The sequence below is a fragment of the Littorina saxatilis genome, linkage group LG4, assembly GCF_037325665.1.
Source record: "Littorina saxatilis isolate snail1 linkage group LG4, US_GU_Lsax_2.0, whole genome shotgun sequence".
Taxonomy (NCBI): Eukaryota; Metazoa; Mollusca; class Gastropoda; order Littorinimorpha; family Littorinidae; genus Littorina; species Littorina saxatilis.
Genome location: NC_090248.1, coordinates 30,502,390 through 30,524,568, shown reverse-complemented (window position 1 = coordinate 30,524,568; position 22,179 = coordinate 30,502,390). Strand labels below are relative to the sequence as shown.

General features: G+C 39.9%; 1 protein-coding gene across 2 annotated transcripts; it reads right to left on the bottom strand.

Annotated features, from left to right (window-relative positions):
* Positions 1-17,301: 17,301 nt before the first annotated feature.
* On the bottom strand, positions 17,302-22,102 carry LOC138964458 (cyclin-Q-like). 2 transcript variants are annotated; one of them, XM_070336421.1, is made up of 6 exons: positions 21,994-22,102; positions 21,775-21,872; positions 21,376-21,461; positions 20,945-21,077; positions 18,585-18,812; positions 17,302-17,799 (listed from the first exon to the last, which is right to left on the bottom strand). In XM_070336421.1, exons 1-6 carry the CDS (start codon positions 22,049-22,051, stop codon positions 17,713-17,715), a joined length of 690 nt encoding a protein of 229 aa, XP_070192522.1. In that variant the 5' UTR covers positions 22,052-22,102; the 3' UTR covers positions 17,302-17,712. The 2 variants fall into 2 exon arrangements, with proteins under 2 accessions (XP_070192522.1, XP_070192524.1); XM_070336423.1 differs by having other exon boundaries at positions 18,585-18,791.
* Positions 22,103-22,179: the final 77 nt, after the last annotated feature.

The window sequence follows — 22,179 nt, the reverse complement described above, 5'->3', positions numbered from 1 at the left end:
ATATATATTATCAAAAGAGTAACAGTGCAAATGCAGAGTCTTATAATTATTTCAGAAGGCAAGTCCTTGATTTTCCAATCCATGATCTACACACATTCACTGATTGAGCTATCGCCATATCGGAAAGACGTCAGCCAAAATTAACTTCAGATTGAATGTTTCTCCACGAATTTCAAGCGTTACAATGGTCCAAAGTTCGATCAGCAGCACTTTGGAGGGGAGGGGAAAAGTCAGTATTAAGTTTGTGTGGGATAAACCATATGCAAAGCCGGCTGACGTCCTCGTTCTACTGCCTCTAGTAGCTGAAAACAAGTGATCTCATCGGCTACCAGTAAGTTCGTCACACGGTAGATTCGTCACGGGTGACGAAGTTACCGGCAGGGTGGGCGGGTGTTTATGCTTAGAGCTTATATGCTTTCAGATGTTTGATTTGTGGGAGAGATTCAAGATTCACATTTTTAAGAGAGAGAGAGAGAATGAAAATGCCATTTTATATTGTGTACTTCACCTACTCAAAGAAAAAAGATACAAAATAAATACGCACAACATCACATATATGCTCTGTGAAAGGAGAGAGGGAGGGGGAGGGGGAGAGAGAAAGAGAGAGAGAGAGAGAGGGGGGAGAGGGAGAGAGAGAGAAAGGGGGGGGGGGTGCAAGGTTGTATTACCATTACATAACAGCCGCGCTCGGACTACTGTGGCGAAGTTACTGTGGCGAAGTTACCGGGGACCGGTGACGAATCTACCGTTTGACGAACTTACTGGTATCCATCTCATCATACCAACCAAATGGTTCGAAATGACTCGCCTTACAGATTTCTTTGCAGTCCTGCTGGGATCAACTTTTACACTAATACTGACTGTTGTATTGAAAGCCCTATTTGATTATAAACAACATTTCCTGTGGTCTACAAATCCGACACTTACCTGGTCAGTCTCCAATTCGTCAAAACGTTCCCTGATAGTCGCCATGTTGTCTCGAATCAAGGGACATCACCCACGGAACACATCACAAGAGTGCATTTTCCTTTGGTATTACGACAATTGATTCAACTTCCCAAACTTTTAATTCTGCAAAGTTAAGTTTGTCCTTTTGTGTGGTAACATTATTCGTCACGCAGAATCTTATGGTAAAGCTTTTAGGGCGATCTGAAGGCCTTTTACTGGCGGAGACTATATCTTTAAGCGAGTGACACAATTTCACTTGATTTTTCCGAACTTAGATAATTTAGATTTCAAGTGAGCGGGTCGGCATTGTACACTCAGAGGATGGGCGGTGCCTTGCTGTTCCGTAAAGCACCCACCGACAAAACTCGCTTTTCGGTATTTTTTAGATAAAGAAAATATTATCTGACAGCATTTGAAGTGTCATTCGTTAGAATAAATCACGCTGATATTGTTGATTTAAATTTTTACTTTGTCTTGTTAATTTTTAGCTTGATAAACAAAAAGGGTCTCTGCCTGAACGTTATAACATTTAGAGGGTCACCTAGAATCCGTCCTGATTGGCCAAAAAGCCATAATTTTTATGGGACACTGAATTGGTAATAATATTTGCTAACAGTCATCATATTATAAGAAATTTAAAATTATGATTTTCTGACTGCATTATGTGCGGAGTGAGAATTTTTGGATGAGCTTATTTTGCAAATTGACACTAGTGTCAATTACAAAATTAAATCATAAAAAATGTATCTGCACATACCGCACTAAGACTGTTGATTGTTAGTATATATGTTTCCAACTGTAAGGATGGTCTTGTCATGTGTAATAGCCTGGATGGATATGAGATGGTGGTCCGAATCGTTTACACGAGAAGGGTTGTACCTTTAAATTGACGATGCAATAATACACATGTCAAGCTGGCGTCCGTGTGTCATTGTCCTTGCAATCGTTTATCTGTCAGAATCTATATTTAGACTTCTGATTGAAGGGCACCTAATTACAGCTATTTAGGTTGCGCTTGATCAAAGAGAGCGTTCTGCTTCAAGGAAGCATATTAAAAGACCAAAAGCGACATGAGACCACAAACAAACAAATACAAAGGAAAACAAAAAGCAAAACAGTATTAGCGTTAACCGGTAATTACCGGTATTTTACCGGTTGAAATGAGAAAATAGCGGAAAATAATTGGCTTCCGGTATAACCTACCGGTTGATTTTTAGAACTACGGTTTTTTTCGCTGGTAAAACAATAAAACCAGAATTGGACTCTTACTGGTTCCAATGACCAGCCTACCTTTTTTTTCTGGATAGTTTTCATCATAAAAGTTTGTGCACCAGTTAAAAAAAATATTGGCGCCATCACTGCAAAAGCCATTCTGATCATCATCGCTCCACGGCTATCGCCAGTTATCTCTCTGACCGGACGCTAAAGTCCTACGCGAATCTATCAAAACAAGAATACAGAGTTATCTCCCAAATGTTGTTCGCGAGCAGTGTTCGCGAGACGAAAATGATTGCAGATTGGCCGACTTCGACAGTGATCTCCGTTCTGTTCTTCACAGTTATGATAAAGACATCGTTCTAAGGTCAAAACAAGTCGAAATTTTGGGACTGCTGCCGGAAGGAGACCGTAATATATGGTTGCATCACTGTCAGAAAAAATCGTCTGCTCCAGTGAGCGCCGAAACCAAACGGTTGATTATCACGTGACACTTTTGCCATATTTAGAGTTGTTTGCACAGTAAATACAGCCGCGAAAAATTGCTCGCTTGAAACTGTCTTACATATCAATTCCTTTGTAATTTAAAAATTACACAACACCATGAAAAATCATTATCGACGATCGCGAATCTGCTTATATCCATAGCACATTACGAAAAGCTCTAAATAATTATGTTAAAAAAAATCGATTTCCTCGCCAGACAAGGAAAACCAAGGCATCCTGTCAGGGATCGAATTTGCCGAACTCATTTTGACCTGAGGTCAGGATGTGCAAAAGCAACATGGTGAAGGAAAGAAAGCGTCACAACTATGGAAGCAAATGACAGAAAACGTCATGGTTTTAGTGGTGAAGACCGAAAGAAAGCGTCACAACTGTGGAAGCAAATGACAGAAAACGTCATGGTTTTAGTGGTGAAGTCCGAAAGAAAGCGTCACAACTGTGGAAGCAAATGACAGAAAACGTCATGGTTTTAGTGGTGAAGTCCGAAAGAAAGCGTCACAACTGTGGAAGCAAATGACAGAAAACGTCATGGTTTTAGTGGTGAAGTCCGAAAGAAAGCGTCATGGTTTTCGCGGTGAATGAAAGAAAGCGTCACGACTTTGTTAACAAATCATTTCAGAAAGTATCATGGTTTTTGGTGGTGAATTCCAGCTGTAAGAAAGACTCACATCGTTGGTTGCAATCAACAGAAAGAATATCATGGTAATGGTGTTGAATGAATAAAAGCGTCACAACGTTGGTTGCAAATTACAGAAAGCATATCATGGTAACGGTGTTGAATGCATGAAAGCGTCACAACGTTGGTAGCAAATTACAGAAAGCATATCATGGTAACGGTGTTGAATGCATGAAAGCGTCACAACGTTGGTTGCAAATTACAGAAAGCATATCATGGTAACGGTGTTGAATGCATGAAAGCGTCACAACGTTGGTAGTAAATTACAGAAAGCGTCATGGTTTTGGGTGGTGAATGAAAGAAAGCGTCAGTCAAGACTTTCGTCGTAAATACATGAATAAGACCATGCAGTTTCGTTCTCTTGGTATCAAACGAAAGAACCGTTCCGGTCCAGCTCATATTCTTTGAAACCCCCGAAGTTAAATTTGGACATACAAGTCGACCTGAGGCAATAAGATCGAGTTGTATCAGGGATTGTGTTCTCTGCAATACGTAGAATGACTGTCAAGTATCTGACCTTATTTAAGGTCAGTTTTAGAACAGGTTGTGATTCCGAAGCCTTGACTGACCTGAAGGACAGAGAAGAAAAAACAAGGGGTGAGCTTGACCTTGTAAAACACCAACGTGCAACGGACACCAGCAGGGCATTAAATGTGACTCGCCACGTTTCCAGCTGGACCGTGGAATACAAAGAAAAGACCGCGTCAGCTTTCTTTCTTTATTTATTTGGTGTTTAACGTCGTTTTCAACCACGAAGGTTATATCGCGACGGAAAATAAGTGGAAAGAGGGTCCACGCAAAATCGGATGGGGGGGGGGGGGGGGGGGGGACGTTGATTCTGCGGCTTACTGCTTGCAAGAGGACGGAATAAAAAGAATGGGCGTCTCTTGATTTCTCGGACCCCTTCACAAAAGGTCGGGGAGCGGGGTGGTCGCCAGCGAAATCTAGAGGGGAGAGGGGGGGGGGGGGGGCCGGAGGAGGGAGCCGTTGAAAAACGCAAACACTAGCACTACAGATAGATTGCTATGACGGCTTACTAGTGCCAAAACCTCATAATTGTAATTATCAAGGGAAAATTAGTAATTTTCCCTTGATAATTACCATTTCCACGTGTTTATTACTAATTGAAAATTACTAATTTTCCCGGAATAATTACTAACTTTCACCTGTTAATTACTAATTTTTAGTTTTGGCTCACTTCCTGACGGATTGCTAGTGCCAAAACTAAAAATTATTAATTTTCCCGTGAAAATGAGTAACTAGCAGGTGAAAACAGAAACTGACAGCGTTAATTAGTAATTATCACGTGATAATAATTAGTAATTATCACGGGATAATGGGTAACCCCAGGTTTTGGCACTAGTATTAGTAAGCCGTCATAGATTGCAGTAGATTGTCTTTGCTAGCGCTGACCTCGGACATTGTGACTCACAAAGTTCTCAGCTGAAGCGTGGAATATGGGCGTCAGCTGATTCCTCCGACACGCTCACCCAAAATCGGTTGGGAAAGGCGGGGCGGGGGGGGGGGGGGAGGTTGGAGCAGGGAGGACGAGAAGCCGGGGTAGGGAAGGATCGCGAGGAGAGGGGGTATATGGAGGGGGGGGGGCACACAATTCTCAGCTGACGAGGAATAGAGACTGAGAATGAGCGTCAGTCAGTCGAAGGAAGGCGGAACAGAATTATCTCGGAAACTGGGGCATAGACTTTCTCCATAGAATCTCTGACAAGTGCAAGAGGAGAGAAGGACCTAGCAGAAATGGGGAGGGGGGAGGGGACGAGTCTAGTTCAATTATTGTTTCTCGTCAGGCAAGGTCGTTACTACTAGAGTCAGGGCCAGGTCAGTTGGTCCCTGTAACGTGAACTGTGTCGAAATTGAGTGACGTTCGTTGTTCAAGGTCGGCTGGCAAAGTACCCTTCGGAGTACTTGTTCGAATACCGTGCTTGACTGAAATTTCCTCACACACTTGAAACCTCTGGCATTCACCGATATTCGTTCATCATTTGGTTCACTGACGCAGAAGGGTCCGCAGTGGAAATTCCTGCCTATATAAATTTATAATAAAAAACAAGAAAGGTTGGTTGTTGGAACGTGTGCTATTGACAAAACAATACATTCACAAATATATCGACCCAACGGTCTTTTTAAGTGCACAGACAAACAATTAATAACGAAAACTTATCTGGCTGATTTTTTTCTTCCGCCTGAAGCGTATAGCTTGCGGCTTCATGGCAGGCGGAAGAAAAAACAAGTCGCGTAAGGCGAAATAACTACATTTAGTCAAGCTGTGGAACTCACAAAATGAAACTGAACGTAGTCCGCCGCTAGTGCAAAAGGCAGTGAAAGTGACGAGCCTGTTTGGCGTGGTAGTGGTTGCGCTGTGCTTCATAGCACGCTTTACTGTACCTCTTTTCGTTTTAACTTTGTGAGCGTGTTTTTTATCCAAACATATCATATCTATTATGTTTTTGGAATCAGGAACCCACAAGGAATAAGATGAAAGTGTTTTTAAATTGATTTGAAAAAAAAATGTGATCATAATTTTTATATTTTTAATTTTCAGACCTTGTTTTTAATCCAAATATAACATATTTATATGTTTTTGGAATCAGGGAATGATGAAGAATAAGATGAACGTAAATTTGGATCGTTTGATAATTTATTGTTTTTTTTACAATTTTCAGATTTTTAATGAACAAAGTCATTAATTAATTTTTAAGCCACCAAGCTGAAATGCAATACCGAAGTCCGGCCTTCGTCGAAGATTGCTTGGCCAAAATTTCAATCAATTTGATTGAAAAATGAGGGTGTGACAGTGCCGCCTCAACTTTTACCAAAAGCCGGATATGACGTCATCAAAGGTATTTATTGAAAAAAAATGAAAAAACTGTCCGGGGATATCATTCCCAGGAACTCTCATGTCAAATTTCATAAAGATCGGTCCAGTAGTTTGGTCTGAATCGCTCTACACACACACACACACACAGACAGACAGACAGACACACATACACCGCAACCCTCGTCTCGATTCCCCCCTCTACGTTAAAAACATTTAGTCAAAACTTGACTAAATGTAATCAGCCAGATAAGTTTTCGTTATTAATTGTTTGTCTGTGCACTTAAAAGACCGTTGGGTCGATATATTTGTGAATGAATTGTTTTGTCAATAACAAACGTTCCAACAACCTACCTTTTTACATTTAGTCAAGTTATGACTAAATGTTTTAACATCGAGGGGGGAATCGAGACGAGGGTCGTGGTGTATGTGTGTGTGTGTGCGTGTGTGTGTGTGTGTGTGTGTGTGTAGAGCGATTCAGACTAAACTACTGGACCGATCTTTATGAAATTTGACATGAGAGTTCCTGGGTATGATATCCCCGAACGTTTTTTTCTGTTTTTCGATAAATGTCTTTGATGACGTCATATCCGGCTTTTCGTGAAAGTTGAGGCGGCACTGTCACGCTCTCATTTTTCAACCAAATTGGTTGAAATTTTGGTCAAGTAATCTCCGACGAAGCCCGGACTTCAGTATTGCATTTCAGCTTGGTGGCTTAAAAATTAATTAATGACTTTGGTCATTAAAAATCTGAAAATTGTAAAAAAAAAAAATTTTTATAAAACGATCCAAATTTACGTTCATCGTATTCTCCATCATTTTCTGATTCCAAAAACATATAAATATGTTATATTTGGATGAAAAACAAGCTCTGAAAATAAAAAAATATGACAAATATAATCAAAATTAAATTTCCGAAATCAATTCAAAAACACTTTCATCTTATTCCTTGTCGGTTCCTGATTCCAAAAACATATAGATATGATATGTTTGGATTGAAAACACGCTCAGAAAGTTAAAACGAAGAGAGGTACAGAAAAGCGTGCTATCCTTCTCAGCGCAACTACTACCCCGCTCTTCTTGTCAATTTCACTGCCTTTGCCATGAGCGGTGGACTGACGATGCTACGAGTATACGGTCTTGCTGCGTTGCATTGCGTTCAGTTTCATTCTGTGAGTTCGACAGCTACTTGACTAAATGTTGTATTTTCGCCTTACGCGACTTGTTACATTTAGTCAAGTTATGACTAAATGTTTTAACATCGAGGGGGGAATCGAGACGAGGGTCGTGGTGTATGTGTGTGTGTCTGTGCGTGTGTGTGTGTGTGTGTGTGTGTGTGTGTGTGTGTGTGTGTGTGTGTGTGTGTGTGTGTGTGTAGAGCGATTCAGACTAAACTACTGGACCGATCTTTATGAAATTTGACATGAGAGTTCCTGGGTATGAAATCCCCGAACGTTTTTTTCATTTTTTTGATAAATGTCTTTGATGACGTCATATCCGGCTTTTCGTGAAAGTTGAGGCGGCACTGTCACGCCCTCATTTTTCAACCAAATTGATTGAAATTTTGGTCAAGTAATCTTCGACGAAGCCCGGACTTCGGTATTGCATTTCAGCTTGGTGGCTTAAAAATTAATTAATGACTTTGGTCATTAAAAATCTGAAAATTGTAAAAAAGAATAACAATTTATAAAACGATCCAAATTTACGTTCATCTTATTCTCCATCATTTTCTGATTCCAAAAACATATAAATATGTTATATTTGGATTAAAAACAAGCTCTGAAAATTAAATATATAAAAATTATTATCAAAATTAAATTGTCGAAATCAATTTAAAAACACTTTCACCTTATTCCTTGTCGGTTCCTGATTCCAAAAACATATAGATATGATATGTTTGGATTAAAAACACGCTCAGAAAGTTAAAACAAAGAGAGGTACAGAAAAGCGTGCTATCCTTCTTAGCGCAACTACTACCCCGCTCTTCTTGTCAATTTCACTGCCTTTGCCATGAGCGGTGGACTGACGATGCTACGAGTACATACGGTCTTGCTGAAAAATTGCATTGCGTTCAGTTTCATTCTGTGAGTTCGACAGCTACTTGACTAAATGTATTTTCGCCTTTACGCGACTTGTTACATTTAGTCAAGTTTTGACTAAATGTTTTAACGTAGAGGGGGAATCGAGACGAGGGTCGTGGTGTGTGTGTGTGTGTGTGTGTGTGTGTGTGTGTGTGTGTGTGTGTGTGTGTGTGTGTGTGTGTGTGTGTGTGTGTGTGTGTGTGTGTGTGTGTGTGTGTGTGTGTCTGTCTGTCTGTCTGTCTGTCTGTCTGTCTGTGCGTGTGTGTGTGTAGAGCGATTCAGACAAAACTACTGGACCGATCTTTATGAAATTTGACATGAGAGTTCCTGGGAATGATATCCCCGGACGTTTTTTTCTTTTTTTCGATAAATACCTTTGATGACGTCATATCCGGCTTTTTGTAAAAGTTGAGGCGGCACTGTCACACCCTCATTTTTCAATCAAATTGATTGAAATTTTGGCGAAGCAATCTTCGACGAAGGCCGGACCTCGGTATTGCATTTCAGCTTGGTGGCTTAAAAATTATTTAATGACTTTGGTCATTAAAAATCTGAAAATTGTAAAAAAAAAAATTGTTTTTAAAACGATCCAAATTTACGTTCATCTTAGTCTTCATCATTGTCTGATTCCAAAAACATATAAATATGTTATATTCGGATTAAAAACAAGCTCTGAAAATTAAACATATAAAAATTATTATTAAAATAAAATTTCCGAAATCGATTTAAAAACAATTTCATCTTATTCCTTGTGGGATCCTGATTCCAAAAACATATAAATGTGATATTTTTGATTAAAAACACGCTCAGAAAGTTAAAAAGAATAGAGATAAAGAAAAGCGTGCTATCCTTCTCAACGCAACTACTACCCCGCTCTTTTTGTCAATTTCACTGCCTTTGCATCGAGCGGTGGACTGACGATGCTACGAGTATACGCTCTTGCTGTAAAAATGCAGTGAGTTCAGTTTCATTCTGTTAGTTCGACAGCTTGACTAAATGTTGTAATTTCGCCTTACGCGACTTGTTTGTTTTTGTAGCCGCTGGGCTACTTAGGTTTCGCTCTTGTGGAAGTTTGAAATTCACGTTGATTGTCGACTGGGGACTGGGGACTGTATCTCTGGTACTCTGGGGTCAATTGAGCTCAAATATGGCGAGTAGCTTGGAATTGTCCTTGAGTAAGACATTAATACAGTCATTGTAATTCCAAAGGCAAAACCTGTGAATGACTGAATTCCAATTTCATATATTCAGTGAATGAGTAATGGTGAGATATTCTGGTATAACGGTAAAATCTTGATCATGTCAATGCCATCCCAAAACTGGGAACGGATGTGAATGACTCCTGGACTGCACTGAGACTGATTTGGAGAGAATAAAATAAGGCAATCAATGATGAAAGATTTAGCTCGCAAAAAAAACATGGGCAAAACATAGGACAAGCATCCAGAGCCCCATACATCCTTCTCCCTAAACGATGACATGTAAAAACTGACGAGACGATGATTGCGGGTACATCTCGTGAGAATTGATCTTTGACTGATGTTGCGGCTTTTTGTAAATGGGCTTCACTGGGAGTTCGGTGATGCGTGGGTCTACGGCGTTTACTGATGATTATTTAAATCTCTTTTTGTATATATACCGGTAGATGTAAACATAAACAGTTTGCAAAATACAACCATTTTACACTTCCCCAGTGCGTATATATGTGTGTGTGTCAGTGTGTGTGTGTGTATGTGTGTGTGTGTGTGCGTATGTGTGTGAGTCTGTCTGTGTGTCTGTGTCTGTGTGTGTGTGTTATGTGCGCGTGCGTGCCGCGTACTTGCGTGTGTGCGTGCGTGCGTACCCGTATGTGCGTGCGTGTGCGTGCGAGTGTGTGCGTGCGTGTGTGCGGTGTGCGTGCGTGCGTGTGTGTGTCAGTGTGTTTGTATGCGTGCCGTGTGTGCCTGCCTGCCTCTGGTGTCGGTCCATCGGTATAGTGTCCGTGTCTATGTCAGCACGAGTCGAGTCTGTCCGCACCTCTGTGTGTAACGTCGGCAATATCATCATTACCGGAGAACAGATCAACGAAGCCACGTTATTAAATCGTTTTACAGACACTGCACTGAATCCATCCCAACCTGAGGTGAAGGCCAACTGTATACTGACAACCGATACTGACTAACAAGCGGCCCGCCATGACATGTCTGCAATCTTCTACGAGTCCAGATTGAACTGACGAGTTTAGACAAACGGCTCAGCATTTTGGCCTTTACTAACTACAATTACCAATCTTTTTATCCGCGACCACGGGTGTCATAAACAATCTATAATACTGTACCAAAATGGATGTCGGTCATTTCTAGCCCGAGGATATACATACCGCCATTAATTTATCTCATTGCGGTGCATTCTTTCGAGACTGCCGATCTCACTGACAGAATTAAAATGACCGTTTCCGAGACTGTCAGAATGAGGTCGAGTGACCGAAATATTTACACTTTTTTCCCATTTTTTTTAAGGGGGGAGGGGGACATGCATATGGGTCATTCCATAAAGCTGTGTACCAAAAGTGTGACATGCATCGTGAAAATTGAAACTGTCTGAATAGGTTGTTTTTATGGTTTATGTGACAGATGGTCGCTGTAGGCGCTATATTTCCTCAGAATCGATTTTTATTCATCAGTGCCGCCACAGGGAAACATCTACCTCCTAAACTTACTGTTCAATCTTCTTATTCTGTCTTCTGTTTTAGCCAGAAATGACGCCTCCATGCAGTTACATAGTATAGACTTTCTATGACTAACAGATCCAAAAACAAAGAGACTGCCAACGTTCCAAAATTCAGAATAAAAAAACAAGAAAGGTAAGTTGTTGGAACGTTGTTATTGACAAAATTACGTTACAGTCACAAACTTGAATATGTCGACCCAACAGTCTTTCAAGTGAACAGACAAACAAATATCACAATAAACTTATCTTGATGGAATTCAGTTTTCGCCCACTCGCCAGGAAGCCGAGCGAATGAATCATAACAGAGGAATGATTTTTAGAAATTCTGTCAAAGTAAGAAAAGCTGCTTTATTATGATTATTATTTTTAATTTATTGTGTGCATCACCAGGGAACAAAACGTGTTCTTTTTCTTTTCTGGTGGTATTTATTTAGACTGAAATAAAATATATTTCAAAACTCTGTCTTTATTGTTCCAGGATATTTGTGTAATCTAAAGACTGAAGTTCTTACATCGAAAGGTACACACACAAAAAACGTCATTTTTGATCCATTAATCATTAAAATATCACTCTTGTTTGTCCCCCCCAAAAAAAAACACCATTTCCTGAGGGTTTTTTTTCGACAAAGATCTTGAAAACAAATCTTAAATTTCGTGCCATCTCGATCTGCCCTTTAATCGTCAGACCGTGACTAATGCACCAATATATCTACTCGGGTGATACGTTAACCTCATGTATCTCTGACCAAAAAATGCAAACAGAGCAGCAGCGGATGCAAAATCGTTTGCAAATCGGCATCCTGCCAGACTGCATCCTGTTAGTCTTTTTTCAGATCTCAAATTATCAGGGAACATGTGCCTTATCTTTTTTCAGGAGAAGCACTCTTGTTGCACTGCGCTGATGCTTTCGCTTTGAATCGACGCCAAAACTGATTCCGCTTCAAGTGAGACAGACTTCCAAAAATGTAAATGATCAAACCCTGCACGCGTATTTGTTTGTTTGTTTGTTTGTTTAACGCCCAGCCGACCACGAAGGGCCATATCAGGGCGGTGCTTCTTTGACATATAACGTGCGCCACACACAAGACAGAAGTCGCAGCACAGGCTTCATGTCTCACCCAGTCACATTATTCTGACACCGGACCAACCAGCACTAACCCCATAATGCCAGACGCCAGGCGGAGCAGCCACTAGATTGCCAATTTTAAAGTTAAGCATGACCCGGCCGGGGCTGCACGCGTATAAGTTTACCGCTGAGAAGAAATCCAGACATGAGAATCTGAAATCTCAACTTAAAGGTGGTCGTCTACATTTTTGCTTTTTTTCAATAATCTTATGGTTAGATTTCGATACAAAATTATGTCAAATGATGAATGAACCATGGGGAAAAAAATTATAGAAAAAAAAATATGTAAAAAAAGATTTTATTTTTGGGTAGCGTGACTCACGCTTCCAATATTTTGTTTTCTGATTGCTGAGAACATGTGCTTTGCCTAAAAATACTGACCAATCAAATTCATGTCACTATGCTTATAGCCACGCCCAAACAAGTGCAGCAACAGTTTGACACTGGAGCGCTGTCCACGCTTTTTTTTTATAAACGCACGAAATGCACGGGATTTGAGAGGAGCTTTGCGCTTGGCATTTTCCAAATAAGGATATCCTACTATGAGTACTACGCTGGAATACTACAATGAATTTTCAAACGGCTACACCGGCTTCGTCTTTCCTGATCGAAAGGGGGTGTATTGTTGATATTTGTAGATAATAGACTCTGCATTTTAATGGTCAAATGGCGATTTCGGTATACAAATGTAGACAAGGACCTTTAAAGGTGGTCGTCTACATTTTTGCTTTTTTTCAATAATCTTATGGTTAGATTTCGCTAAAAAGTTATGTCAGATGATGAATGAACCATGGGGAAAAAAGTTATAGAAAACAAAATATATGTAAAAAAAGATTTTATTTTTGGGTAGCGTGACTCACGCTTCCAATATTTTGTTTTCTGTTTGCTGAGAACATGTGCTTTGCCTAAAAATACTGACCAATCAAATTCATGTCACTATGCTTATAGCCACGCCCAAACAAGTGCAGCAACAGTTTGACACTGGAGCGCTGTCCACGCTTTTTTTTAAACGCACGAAATGCACGGGATTTGAGAGGAGTTTTGCGCTTGGCATTTTCCAAATAAGGATATCCTACTATGAGTACTACGCTAGAATACTACAATGAATTTTCAAACGGCTACACTGGCTTCGTCTTTCCTGATCGAAAGGGGGTGTATTGTTGATAATTGTAGATAATAGACTCTGCATTTTAATGGTAAAATGGCGATTTCGGTATAAAAATGTAGACAAGGACCTTTAAACTTAAATTGCTAACAGTGAGCAAAGTTTTACTCAATGCATACTTTTAGATGCTGACTTTGACTTTGAAAAACACAAACCCTCCTCAGCTGGGACTTTGAAATTCAAGAGAGAATACAAAATCAGCCGTAAATGTACGTAAAAATCTCATGATTGTCAGAGAATCGTGTGCCCAATGGCTGAACATCATCTGAGCATGCATCATACCCATGAAGTGTTCTGGTGATAGTTTAGTTGGTTGGTTGGTTTGCTTGGTTGGGTGGCTGGTTGTTCCCAACGTCTGGAGCTTGTACATATTTTTTTTTTTTGTTGATACATTGTACTATTGCTTTGTGGGCGTTTTAGTTTTAGTTTTCTGTTTCCCACAGCTTAGATGATGGAGCTTTTGTTTCCTTCCAAATTTGCTCTTTCTGTCTTTCAGTGTGTTTTTCTGGTTTCTTTCTTTCTTTGTGAGCTTACTTGCACCAAAGCCTTTTTTTTTTTATCTCAAACAAATGAATGACCAGTCTCATTTTTGTTGAGTTTACACGAGTTTACACAGGAGCTAGCTTGGCCTGAAACACGTGTATACGACTGAGATTTACGCTTCAGGCAAGTCTAGGCATACTGACTTCTGAGCAGTGATCGAGGTACGTGTGTGGACAAGACATGGGATATATCTATCAGCATACAATTTAAGGTGTCAATACATGTGTCAAATTTCAGCTTGTTTCAGTTCAGTAAACCTGTCCGACATTGGATGATGGTACCCTCGAGTCGCTGCAACAACAATTGCCCCCCCCCCCCCCCCCCCAAACCACTTTCTACCCGGGCCAAAGTTAAACGGGAGAAAAACAAATTCCCTTCCAAAATGTCAAAGTAGTTGTTGCAGTCAGTTGCAATTGTGTGGACTAATTCTCACTGACAATGTGCATTATCTTGAAAGTTGCGACCTTTCCCGAAATGTCGAGGCCAGGTCTAAAGTACAACCTAGCCCCAGTTCTATTCATAGCATGACTGATTTACATCTTAATGGACGTCAGTCCAGTCGACGCGGCAACAGGTAATGGTCAGTCACATTATTCATACATTGGTGTTTTGAAATCTGTGTTTTTACTTAAATTACTAATACCTGGCAAAGCTGTGGTTTATGCCTTTTTATAAGTCCCGACTTTCAGTGACGAACAAAACAAACAAACAAACAAACAAAAAACTGAAATATCAGCAGGGGGTTTGAAATTAACACACAGTATTGCTATTTGACGTAAAACCATGGGTGGGACTGAAAAATGTCATACACTCACACACACACACACACACACACACACACACACACACAAAGAGAGAGAAAGAAAAAAGGCCATAATCGAATCCGGATTTCCGGCATATACCGGAAGAATCCCACCCATGTAAACCCCAGGGGGAAGGCGGGTGTTGCACAGTCTATTACTTTTGTATCACTACAAGCAAAGATTGTATAGTCTTTGCTACAAGGGCTTAATGTGCTGGATCCAGCAACGTTTACGTCCGTCTGATCGCCAGAAAAAACATGGAAGGTAAATGGTTCAGGGACTTTAACGCATCTCGGCGTTATGGGTTTCTTCTACTCTCTGCGGTAAAGGTTTCTATGTTTTTGGTCTAAAACAATGTTATTCAAATAACAATATTGCATACATGTAATTAAATAAATGGAGTGTTTGTTTCTTTAAAGAAATTTTCTGCGTGTGTGTGTGTGTGAGTGTCTATTTCCGTGTCAATGAGACGCTAACTAATTTTTTTTTTTTAACATGTTTAACGCATGTTTCAATACAGAATAAGACATTTATGTGACTGATCTGCAAAACTGTGTTGCTGAGATTCTTTACAGGAAGTCTGCGGTCAACTTACTTTTTAAAGTACAGAGACGTGTATACATATCTATATATATATATATATACGACTAGTGTCTGTCTGTCTGTCTGTCTGTCTGTCTGTCTGTTCGCGATGCACGGCCAAAGTTCTCGTTGGATCTTTTTCAAATTTGGACACCGTATTCAGCTACACCCCGGACACAACCTCATCGATGAGATATTTCAACACGTGCTCTCAGCGCGCAGCGCTGTGCGCGCTGAACCGATTTTTTTTGTTTTTTATATTTAGTCAAGTTTTGACTAAATATTTTAACGTAGAGGGGGGAATCGAGACGAGGGTCGTGGTGTATGTGTGTGTGTGTGTGTGTCTGTGTGTGTGTGTAGAGCGATTCAGACCAAACTACTGGACCGATCTTTATGAAATTTGACATGAGAGTTCCTGGGTATGAAATCCCCGAACGTTTTTTTCATTTTTTTGATAAATGTCTTTGATGACGTCATATCCGGCTTTTCGTGAAAGTTGAGGCGGCACTGTCACGCCCTCATTTTTCAACCAAATTGGTTCAAATTTTGGTCAAGTAATCTTCGACGAAGCCCGGGGTTCGGTATTGCATTTCAGCTTGGTGGCTTAAAAATTAATTAATGACTTTGGTCATTAAAAATCGGAAAATTGTAAAAAAAAATAAAAATTTATAAAACGATCCAAATTTACGTTTATCTTATTCTCCATCATTTGCTGATTCCAAAAACATATAAATATGTTATATTTGGATTAAAAACAAGCTCTGAAAATTAAAGATATAAAAATTATTATCAAAATTAAATTGTCCAAATCAATTTAAAAACACTTTCATCTTATTCCTTGTCGGTTCCTGATTCCAAAAACATATAGATATGATATGTTTGGATTAAAAACACGCTCAGAAAGTTAAAACAAAGAGAGGTACAGAAAAGCGTGCTATCCTTCTGACTTAGCGCAACTACTACCCCGCTCTTCTTGTCAATTTCACTGCCTTTGCCATGAGCGGTGGCCTGACGATGGTACGAGTAAAATGGCATTGCGTTCAGTTTCATTCTGTGAGTTCGACAGCTACTTGACTAAATATTGTATTTTCGCCTTACGCGACTTGTTTGTTTTTTGTTGTCGGGATCCACTACCAGTAACTCTTCCTTATCTTCTCCAGTGTTTTCAGCCACGATTATCTCCCTTCCTCCATGTGGCGTCAATCCATATTCCGTTTCTACGTTACTGCACGTTACTATTTTTAGAAGGTCTCCAGTGTTTTGCGCGTTTATCTCCTTTCCTTCGTGCGCCGGCGAAGCCGGCGTACACCCGGCTCCCAGGCGCAGCCTGGTATTCGGCTCTACTTCTTCCCGGCAAAGCCGGTACCCGGCGAAGCGGGTAATCATCTAGTTAAATATATACGTCCATAAATCTGGGAAAAAGTAAGTCTTAAAATGGGGATAGATTAACTCTGAAAAACTAGGTCTTAAAAAGGGTAGGGAGGGGGGGTCTTAATTTGGCTTGTGGGGGGGGGGGGGGGGAGGGGGGCACTGTATCCCGTAAAATGCATGTAAACCTATGGTGAACGTGCCAAATCGCAGGTCAGTGTGACATTTCTGCATAACTGTATAATCAAAACTAAATGACATATGTGCTGGCTGGAAAACATGTTACGGTAACCGAGGCGGTTTTCAGACAGCACATTTTGCATACGTAGTTAACAAGCAAACAGCCTGGAGGCGATGCACTCTCACCGAGATTCTTTTCCATCCAACCTTTTTTCTCTGTTTTTAATATTTCCGCAATCCTATTCTTATAGCGGTGTTGCATTCTAAGGTAAATATCATACAACCTTGAACTTTTCCTGTGGGATTTCATCATGCATAGCTTTCCTTTTGATATATATCCGGTTGATGTTTTTTGCTGGCCTCATTAACCGGTCTTAGTTTGGGAAAATTGGAAAATAGATTAATCTTCAAATAAATACAGCTAACAAGCACACACTTTCACACACTTGCACAGACACACACATGCGGTTTTTTCTGTCCAAGATTATACCCAGTATGCTATTAATACATTATTCAACACATGTTCAGACATTAGCTTAGCTTCAATAACAGGAAAAGAAAAACTCTGTTTGATCGCTTGTCAGTTTGTTTTATTATCATGTTTTTCTCACCAGCAATTGCGTTTAATAACAAAATCTCTCAATCTCTCCCCTCGCGCACACAATACAACAACAAAACAAATATGAATAAAAACACGCTTAAACCAACAACAAAACAACAAAAAACAATTACCAACTGGTCCTTGTTTGAAAACAAAATGAACACAAAATGGTACTAAAAGTTAAATGAAAACGTATTAAAATACACACAAATGTGCAAATACACTAGCACTCATGCATACACACACGTGCCAGCACACTCGCACACGCATACACACAAACACAAACAGACACACACACACACACACACAAACACATATTCAATTCTTCCGTCGTTGATGAAAAAAAAGAGAGGCATGAATAAATGGCTGCAGACACCACTAAACGGTGATCTCCATTTCATATGTTGTGGTGATGTCCTTGATGATGGTGTGAATGATGGGCAAGGTGATGTCGTCACAGAATGCCTGCACAAACACATTGAAAATTCACCTTTATAATCACAAAGGAGGGGTTTTGCATGTCCATTGTTTATCGAAGTCTGTCAATTTTGTTGTATAACAAATACCTCTTTTTTTTTTAGAGTTGAGTGGTACCTGTGATGTGAGGCCCCTCCTGGAGAGGACACCTCCTTACAAAGGACATATTTTCTGTACCTTGTCTTTAATAGTATAAACCTTACTACAATATACCTGTCATGAAAGGACACCTGCAATGTAGGGACACTTTTGGCTAGTCTCAAGGGTGTCCTTTCATTACATATAAAACTGTAAATACATTCTACTATATTTTCTTGGCAGATGCATGCGTTTTGCTAACATTTTCTTACAGAGATTGAAATGTAAGGGTGTGCAAGATAGAAAGCCCTGTCGCTGATGTTTTATACAGACGAGAAAGTAAAAATAAGATCATGCAGAGCAAGGGAAATATTGACCAAAAAGAAAGAGATAGTTGATCTTTACCGTAAAATATCAAACCAGCTTTACAAGTTCCACATGAATTCAAAAATAATTAGCAGTTTCACAGACAGATGGATAAAATACAAGCACACACGTACACACACATATATGTCTGTGCCTTCACTCACATACATACACAGATGAATGTCTCAGTGTTGCCCCCATGCCCTTACACACACACACACACACACACACACACACACACACACACACACACACACACAAACACATTAAAAAAAAACCGAAAACAAAAAGAAACACAAGAATATACAAATGCCCTTAGTACAACTCACTTTCCACCATGGAGTATCAGCGTACTTGTTGTAAGGCACCTCTCGGCCGTAGGACAGCAGTGCAAGGTAGATAACTGCTACAGCCAGATGTTGGGGGGGATACTTGAGACAGACGCGACTGTGGTAGCTGTCCTTGAGTAGCGACCAGGCAGTGGAGGCGATAGGGACCCCCGCCCACTCATCACGGGGGAACCAGCTTTCCAGAGACTTGAGGTAGTGCAGAAGATGCTTGAGAAAAGAGAGTGTGAGGGAAGTGGAATCCCTCTTTTATGACCCACCAGTTCAAGATTATCTCCCTTTCAAGACCCTGTTTTCTTTGATTTGTGTTCATAACCTCTGTAAATTCACCCCCATTTTCAGACTCCCTTCATTTTAAGGCCTGATTTTCTCAGATTTGTGGAGGTCTTAAAAGGGGGGTTCCACTGTGCAGTGAAATCTCTCTTTTAGACTAACCGGTTCAATATTTCCTCCCTTGGTTTCTATGATTTTGGTTCACTACCTTTGAAAATGTATCCCATTTTCAGGCTTCTTCCTTTTTAAGACCTGATTTTCTTAGATTTTTTGAAGTCTCAAAATGTCTACTGTAAAAGGTAAAATTTAGTGGAATTGATAAGAAAGAGCAAATTGCTGCTGTACTTTTACAGGCATGGGATGTGATAAAATTGAATGTCACTGTCAGGGTTATTTTAGGATTTTGAGTTCACTCAACGCAAACCACCACTTGGGCATTTTCAAAATGTTAAGATGTTAAGTGCTACTGCTAGTCCCGAGGCAATAATTTTGTTCTGAATTTTATTTTTGGCTTTGATAGATATTTACTTTCAAACAGATACCGAGGCTGCTGGCTGATTCAAGCTTCCTGTACATAATATAATGCAGGATTTTAATTTTTTCCAAGCTTTGTGATTAAAAATAATTCTCAATGGTCAGAAAAGCGAAGAAAAAATAGAAGTCAGTAAAGCATACAGTGTAAGAATATATCCTCAAGAATCGATTTTGCTCTTCACAAAATCACATATTTGTCTGCTTGGTAAGCACACCTGCTGGATTCAATTGAAATTTTAAGCAAGTGGAAGGGGAAATAATGGGATGTAGCATACTAGTTGTAAGTAATGTCAGAATAATGTAAGTCAAACACTTCTACAAACTTTTACAGGGAAAAAACCCTGTCCGTACATTGCATGGGCGGGAGCCCAAAATGTTGCCAGGACTGAACATTTTGGAAGGCCGGGGTCCAGGGGCCGCTAAGGCTCTGGCGGGGTGCAGGGGCAGCGCCCTTGCTGTGGGGTCTAGGGGGGCAGCGCCCCCCAGCCGAAAATGAATTTTAGCATTTTAGGGAAGGTTTAGGTGGCCTCTCCTGACTTGTAAATTTTAGAACAAACAAGCTTTTTGGAGATGCGTAATATACATCTTGTAAACTTGAAGGTTTTTGTAACTGACCAGCTGAAAATTAATATTAGCATTTCATGAGGGGGCTATTTGAGCCTCTGCTGGCTTTAAAACTGATAACAGCAAACAAACAACACCAAATGGGGGGGGGGGGGGGGGGGGGGGGGGGGGGGGGGAATGCACAAAATCAAAAACCTCTGTACTTGAAGATGATTGGTTGTATCACTCTTGCTAGGGGGTCTACAAAAACAAGTGGTAAACACATTTCAAGAAGGGTTTTTAGAAGCTCCTATAAGCTTAAACAAAATCTTAAAGTTGGAGATGCACAAAAGTAAAAAATCTTGTAAACTTAAAGGTTTTTGTAACTAACCAGCTAAACGTAAATATTTAGCAATTCAAGAGTTGCTATTTGAGCCTCTCCTGGCTTTAAAACTGAAAACAGCACACTTTTTTGGGGGGATGGGGGGTTAATGCACAAAATCAAAAACCTCTATACTTTAAGGTGTTTGGTTGCATCACTCTTGCTAGGGGGTCTACAAAAACAAGTGGTAAACAAATTTCAAGAAGGGTTTTAGAAGCGGCTTAAACAAAAACTTAAAATTGGAGATGCACATAATTAAAAAATCTTGTAAACTTGAAGGTATTTGATTTTATCACCTTACTGCATTAAAGGAAAATCGCCATGCAAACAAAGCAAACACAGAAAATAACAGTCACCTCCCTTGTACTACACATTTTTACTTGTAGCTTATGATTTTATCATTGCAGGTGGTATATTCTCAAATAATTGTTGAACCATAGCTTGAACCAAATGAGAAACAAGTTTCAAGTCAGTTTGTTTCAATTAAACACCTTCAAAAGGGCTAACTGCTCAGGTTATAAAAGAAGAAGGTTTAGACAAAAACAGAAACCGCCAGAGTTATATCCCTTGCTTAATGCTATACAGGGACAACCTTAAGCTTACGGCTTACCTTGTGTGGATGGACAAAGACGACTTTAAACCGCAAACAGCGCGATATCAACAGCTCACAACTCGGAATGCTTTCATGCAAGGCGTTAAATGTCTCTCCAATTTCTAGAGCAGGTTTCCTCCGATGAAGCGTTCTGCAAACAGAAAGTTGCCATACATTATATAAAGCTGCTGAATTCTTCTCCCTTTCTGCAATATAACCCATTTGTTTCTCATAAGCATTTTCATTTCACACACCGTTACACACACACACACACACACAATGTTACAACTTACACACACACAATGTTACACACACACACACTGTCACACAACCACACGTGTGCAGATGACTCACTGCATGGGCATATGCACACAATTAACAGATTCATGGCTGGCAATGTCACAATACTTGAATAGTACGACTTAGAGATTTAATTATTCTGATCTTACTTGTAGCAGACATTGACGATGTCTCTCAGTTTAAGGTGCTGTTCTTCCACTTTGCCTGCTAGGTACAGAGCTGTGCTCCCAATCAACTGAAAGTGAAATCACACATGACAATACAAATATATATAGAGAGAGAAAATGTTGACAGAGGCTATTTACTATCTAAGTATCTTAATTATTTCAGTGACAGATGTCATACATGTAGTAGGGTTAAACTTAAAATAACCTGGTGCCAATGAAAAATCTCAAACTGCTGCTTCAAAATTATCTAGTAAATGATCAATCGCATGGCAAATCTTAAAAACTGGACGAATAAAATTTGTGTTTCAAAAGAAGTCTTAATCAAATTGCCTCGGAGTATTTAAACAAAAATAATAACTCAACCATCGGTCTTAAACTTACATAAGGATCGTAGTCGTTTATCGAGTAATCACAGAAAAACTTGTGATACACCACACAGGCTGTTGCCATAGGTATGCTTCCCACATGAAGCCGGAGTCCTGAAAACAGAAGAGAACAGGTTAGGCTTCCCTGAAGTTTTTAACATAGATCATTATCTACAAAGCAGTTGGTAGATAGAATTACACTTCGACTAAATTATTGTTTTCGCAACTAACGTACCAGCTTCATGCATAAATCGTATGACCCGAAAATGCACCCTTGGCTCAGATTCACCCATGTTTTGTGCTTGTGCAGACCGAAAGTTGTCACTGATAATGCCGGAAGTAGTCGACACTAAGCCAGGGATCTACTATTGTTTTCTTCTTGTCACAATTTCGTAGATTTTACGTGGATTGTGCATATTAT